Raw genomic sequence first — 6,038 nt, 5'->3', positions numbered from 1 at the left:
GTGCTCTACCAGCTGAGCTACAGAGGATCTCTAGATAGTGTTTTGTATAGAGAGGGATCTCTAGATAGTGTTTTGTATAGATGGATCTCTAGAAAGTGTTTTGTATAGAGAGGGATCTCTAGAAAGTGTTTTGTATAGAGAGGGATCTCTAGATAGTGTTTTGTATAGAGAGGGATCTCTAGATAGTGTTTTGTATAGCGGGATCATTGATTGACTGCTGAGTAGCAGTAATATCACTGGTCAACTGCTGGGTAGCTGTAATATCATTGGTCAACTGCTGGGTAGCTGTAATACTGTATCATTGGTCAACTGCTGGGTAGCTGTAATACTTTATCACTGGTCAACTGCTAGGAAGAGAGAGGGAGAGAGAGAGAGAGAGAGAGAGAGAGAGAGAGAGAGAGAGAGAGAGAGGATACAACATAGCGCAGGTATTTCCTCTTCTTTACCTCATATTCCACATACTCCTCCTCCTCCACCTCGTAGGAGACAGTCTGTATCTTGACGTTGTCTCCGTCCTCCAGCAGCTTGGCCTGAGGGTCCTCCGTGCTGCCGGGGGTCTCCCTCTCCTCTTCTTTCTTCTCTGTGAAGGTAGTCTCGCAGCACTCACTCTTAGAATCCATGGCCTTGGCACCTCCGCCGCTGCTGCCTCCCCCTTCCTCCTTGTACAGGATGAAGGTAGGTCTGTAGAAGGCCTCGACGGCCAGATGGAGGGAGGTGGCATCGAGGAGTTGTTGGGCTTTCGTCTTGCCGTTGGGGTTGTTGTGTCCCACATGGGCCACCGTACCGTTGTTAGTGTAACCTCCACCTCCTCCTCCGTCGTTGCCGCCGGTTATGAAGTAGTTGATGATGTTCTCCTGGTACTGGTTGTTAGGGAAGTCACCGCCATAACCGTTGACGACGTGCCTGCTGTTCTTGTCCAGTAGCGGGTTCTGGAGCTCACTCAGGCTCTCCATGGCAACGAGGGTTCAGGGGTCAGTGGAAGTGGCTTAAGAGGACCTCACTGAAGGTGGCAGCTACTGATGGTGCTCAACAGGATGAGAGCTGCAGAGAGGAGAGGAAATAAGAGAAGAGGCATTAGTAAACTCAGTTTTCCGTCTCAGTGAAGCAGTGGTGTAAACACAATACACTGGGCAACCGAGAGACAACACAGCATTTAACACTTCCAGAAGAATCAAGTTGTTAGACATATATCTAACACCTACCAGTAGGCTAAGGTTTAGCTAGGGTGTTGTGGACGGTAGGCTTGAGTTTAGCTAGGGTGGAAGGTAAGCTTGTGTTTAGCTAGGGCGTTCTGGACAGTAAGCTTGTGTTTACCTAGGGTGTTGTGGACGGTAGGCTTGAGTTTAGCTAGGGTGGAAGGTAAGCTTGTGTTTAGCTAGGGTGTTCTGGACAGTAAGCTTGTGTTTAGCTAGGGCGTTCTGGACAGTAAGCTTGTGTTTACCTAGGGTGTTGTGGACGGTAGGCTTGAGTTTAGCTAGGGTGGAAGGTAAGCTTGTGTTTAGCTAGGGCGTTCTGGACAGTAAGCTTGTGTTTAGCTAGGGCGTTCTGGACAGTAAGCTTGTGTTTACCTAGGGTGTTGTGGACGGTAGGCTTGAGTTTAGCTAGGGTGGAAGGTAAGCTTGTGTTTAGCTAGGGCGTTCTGGACAGTAAGCTTGTGTTTAGCTAGGGCGTTCTGGACAGTAAGCTTGTGTTTACCTAGGGTGTTGTGGACGGTAGGCTTGAGTTTAGCTAGGGTGGAAGGTAAGCTTGTGTTTAGCTAGGGCGTTCTGGACAGTAAGCTTGTGTTTAGCTAGGGTGTTGTGGACAGTAGGCTTGTGTTTACCTAGGGTGTTGTGGACGGTAGGCTTGTGTTTAGTTAGGGTGTTAAGGACGGTAGGCTTGGGTTTAGCTAAGGTATTGTTGACGGTAGGCTAGGATTTAGCTAGGGAGCTGTGGAGGTAGGCTTGGCTTTAGCAAGGGTGTTGTGGACATTAGGCTTGGCTTTAGCTAAGGAGCTGTGGATGGTAGGCTAAGATTTAGCTAGGGAGCTTTGGACCATAGATGGTAAGCTAGGTTTTAGCTAGTGTTCTACTAGCTAGATAGCTAGCGTTGTACTAGCTAGTTAGTGTGTACTAGCTAATGTGTACTAGCTAGTTTGTAGTAGAGCTAGTGTGTACTAGCTAGCTAGCGTCGTACTAGCTAGTTTTGTACTAGCTAGTTTGTGTGCACTAGCTAGTGTGTACCTGCTAGTGTGTACTAGCTAGTTAGTGTACTAGAGCTAGTGTGTACTAGCTAGCTAGTGTTGTACTAGCTAGTTAGTGTGTACTAGTTAGTGTGTACTAAAGCTAGTGTGTACTAGCTAACTAGCTAGTGTTGTACTAGCTAGTGTGTACTAGCTAGCTAGTTACATTTTACATTTACATTTTAGTCATTTAGCAGACGCTCTTATCCAGAGCGACTTACAGGAGCAATTAGGGTTAAGTGCCTTGCTCAAGGGCACATTTACGTCATTTAGCAGACGCTCTTATCCAGAGAGACTCACCAATTGGTGCGTTCACCCTATAGCCAGTGGGATAACCACTTTACAATTATTATTTTTTTTGGGGGGGGGGGGGGGGGGGGGGGGGGGTGGGGGGGGTAGAAGGATTACTTTATCCTATCCCAGGTATTCCTTAAAGAGGTGGGGTTTCAAATGTCTCCGGAAGGTGGTGAGTGACTCTGCTGTCCTGGCGTCGTGGGGGAGCTTGTTCCACCATTGGGGTGCCAGAGCAAACTAGTTAGTGTTGTACTAGCTAGTTAGTGTGTACTAGTTAGTGTGTACTTTTTTTTTTTGAGATTTATTCCTGATTATTATTTGACCATGCTTGTCACTTATGAACATTTTTGAACATCTTGGCATGGTTCTGTTATAATCTCCACCCGGCACAGCCAGAAGAGGACTGGCCACCCCTCATAGCCTGGTTCCTCTCTAGGTTTCTTCCTAGGTTTTCGCCTTTCTAGGGAGTTTTTCCTAGCCACCGTGCTTCTACACCTGCATTACTAGCTGTTTGGGGTTTTAGGCTGGGTTTCTGTACAGCACTTCGAGATATTAGCTGATGTAAGAAGGGCTATATAAAATAAAATTGATTGATTGATTGATTACTACATTTTTACATTTTACATTTTTAGTCATTTAGCAGACGCTCTTATCCAGAGCGACTTACATGAGCAATTAGGGTTAAGTGCCTTGCTTAAGGGCACATCGACAGATTTTTCACCTAGTCGGCTCGGGGATTAGAACCAGCGACCTTTCGGTTACTGGCACAACGCTCTTACCCACTAAGCTACCTGCCGCCTACTAGAGCTAGTGTGTACTAGCTAGCTAGCTAGTGTTGTACTAGCTAGTTTTGTACTAGCTAGCTAGTCTGTACTAGAGCTAGTGTGAACTAGCTAGTTTTGTACTAGCCAGTTAGTGTTTACTAGCTAGCTAGCTACACAAGCAACAGTGGTTAACATAATGCCCTGGACCAGAGTTTGTGCGCCAACTGGTATGTGCGTAGCACATTGACGCCCTGGAACAAAGCTACTGACTCACGTGATACAGGAGACCAACAAATGTCTGCAGGTTGCGAGCACACATCTGAGAAGCTAAAATACCATCTAAGACGCTAAAATACCATCTGAGAAGCTAAAATACCATCTGAGAAGCTAAAATACAATCTGAGAAGCTAAAATATCATCTGAGAAGCTATAATACCATTTGAGAAGCTAAAATACCATCTGAGTAGCAAGCGCATGCACTTTGAGGTTCGCAGACCACAAAACCTCTAGCAACACACACACACACACACACACACAGACACACACACACACACACACACACACAGACACACACACAGACACACACACACACACACACACACACACACACAGACACACACACACACACACACACACACACACACACAGACACACACACACACACACACAGACACAGACACACACACACACACACACACACACACACACACAGACACACACACACACACACACACACACAGACACACACACACACACACACACACACACGTACACAAACACAAACACAAAGCCCATCTTCTGGAACCTGCTTAATCTGCATGCTCTGTAGATAATACAGACATTTTAATTAAACACTAGGGCAAGGTGTGTGTGTGTGTTCTCTCTTGTGTGGCTGTGTATGTGTGTGCGCTTGTGTGTGTGCCTCCCTCCCCGCAGATACTGGTGCATTCATTGTCGAGGCTTGTTTAGCCTCCCTGCAAAACAGAGAGAAAAATAAAAGAAGAAAGAGATGGATGGATGGATGGATGCTATCACTCACTGAGGCTTTCTGCCTGAAGCCTCCAATAGGGTTTGGCTGAAGCAGATACCTTCTTACGCCACAGACGCTGTACTAGAGCAAGTGTACTAGCGCTAGTGTTCTACTAGCTAGATAGCTAGCGTTGTACTAGCTAGTTAGTGTGTACTAGCTAATGTGTACTAGCTAGTTTGTAGTAGAGCTAGTGTGTACTAGCTAGCTAGCGTCGTACTAGCTAGTTTTGTACTAGCTAGTTTGTGTGCACTAGCTAGTGTGTACCTGCTAGTGTGTACTAGCTAGTTAGTGTACTAGAGCTAGTGTGTACTAGCTAGCTAGTGTTGTACTAGCTAGTTAGTGTGTACTAGTTAGTGTGTACTAAAGCTAGTGTGTACTAGCTAACTAGCTAGTGTTGTACTAGCTAGCTAGTTACATTTTACATTTACGTCATTTAGCAGACGCTCTTATCCAGAGCGACTTACAGGAGCAATTAGGGTTAAGTGCCTTGCTCAAGGGCACATTTACGTCATTTAGCAGACGCTCTTATCCAGAGCGACTCACCAATTGGTGCGTTCACCCTATAGCCAGTGGGATAACCACTTTACAATTTTTTTTTGGTGGGGGGGGGGGGGGGGGGGTAGAAGGATTACTTTATCCTATCCCAGGTATTCCTTAAAGAGGTGGGGTTTCAAATGTCTCCGGAAGGTGGTGAGTGACTCTGCTGTCCTGGCGTCGTGGGGGAGCTTGTTCCACCATTGGGGTGCCAGAGCAAACTAGTTAGTGTTGTACTAGCTAGTTAGTGTGTACTAGTTAGTGTGTACTACATTTTTACATTTTACATTTTTAGTCATTTAGCAGACGCTCTTATCCAGAGCGACTTACATGAGCAATTAGGGTTAAGTGCCTTGCTTAAGGGCACATCGACAGATTTTTCACCTAGTCGGCTCGGGGATTAGAACCAGCGACCTTTCGGTTACTGGCACAACGCTCTTACCCATTAAGCTACCTGCCGCCTACTAGAGCTAGTGTGTACTAGCTAGCTAGCTAGTGTTGTACTAGCTAGTTTTGTACTAGCTAGCTAGTCTGTACTAGAGCTAGTGTGAACTAGCTAGTTTTGTACTAGCCAGTTAGTGTTTACTAGCTAGCTAGCTACACAAGCAACAGTGGTTAACATAATGCCCTGGACCAGAGTTTGTGCGCCAACTGGTATGTGCGTAGCACATTGACGCCCTGGAACAAAGCTACTGACTCACGTGATACAGGAGACCAACAAATGTCTGCAGGTTGCGCGCACACATCTGAGAAGCTAAAATACCATCTAAGACGCTAAAATACTATCTGAGAAGCTAAAATACCATCGGAGAAGCTAAAATACCATCTAAGACGCTAAAATACCATCTGAGAAGCTAAAATACCATCTGAGAAGCTAAATTACAATCTGAGAAGCTAAAATATCATCTGAGAAGCTAAAATACCATTTGAGAAGCTAAAATACCATCTGAGTAGCAAGCGCATGCACTTTGAGGTTCGCAGACCACAAAACCTCTAGCAACACACACACACACACACACACACACACACACACACACACACACACACACGCCAAGCTCATCATCAGAGTAGATGAAACTCGACCACACCAGCAGATCGGATCATCAGGATCATGGGTAAAGTCTACACCTGTTGTAGACATTAGATTTGATCATTAGGATGAGGATGGTTCACCCAGGCACACACATACATTAAA

General features: G+C 45.9%; 1 protein-coding gene across 1 annotated transcript; it reads right to left on the bottom strand.

Moving 5' to 3' along the window:
- Positions 1-446: 446 nt before the first annotated feature.
- Positions 447-953, bottom strand: LOC311119698 (synapse differentiation-inducing gene protein 1-like; the record flags this gene model as incomplete). The annotated part of the gene is made up of 1 exon (XM_084194362.1): positions 447-953. A coding segment is annotated over one exon (507 nt), but the record flags the coding sequence as incomplete, so codon positions are not given.
- Between the last annotated feature and the right edge of the window lie 5,085 nt (positions 954-6,038).

The sequence above is a fragment of the Coregonus lavaretus genome, assembly GCF_964263955.1.
Source record: "Coregonus lavaretus genome assembly, contig: HAP1_SCAFFOLD_2270, whole genome shotgun sequence".
NCBI classification, from domain to species: domain Eukaryota; kingdom Metazoa; phylum Chordata; class Actinopteri; order Salmoniformes; family Salmonidae; genus Coregonus; species Coregonus lavaretus.
The sequence above is the reverse complement of the archived record's forward strand: the minus strand, read 5'-3'. Positions and strand labels throughout refer to the sequence as shown.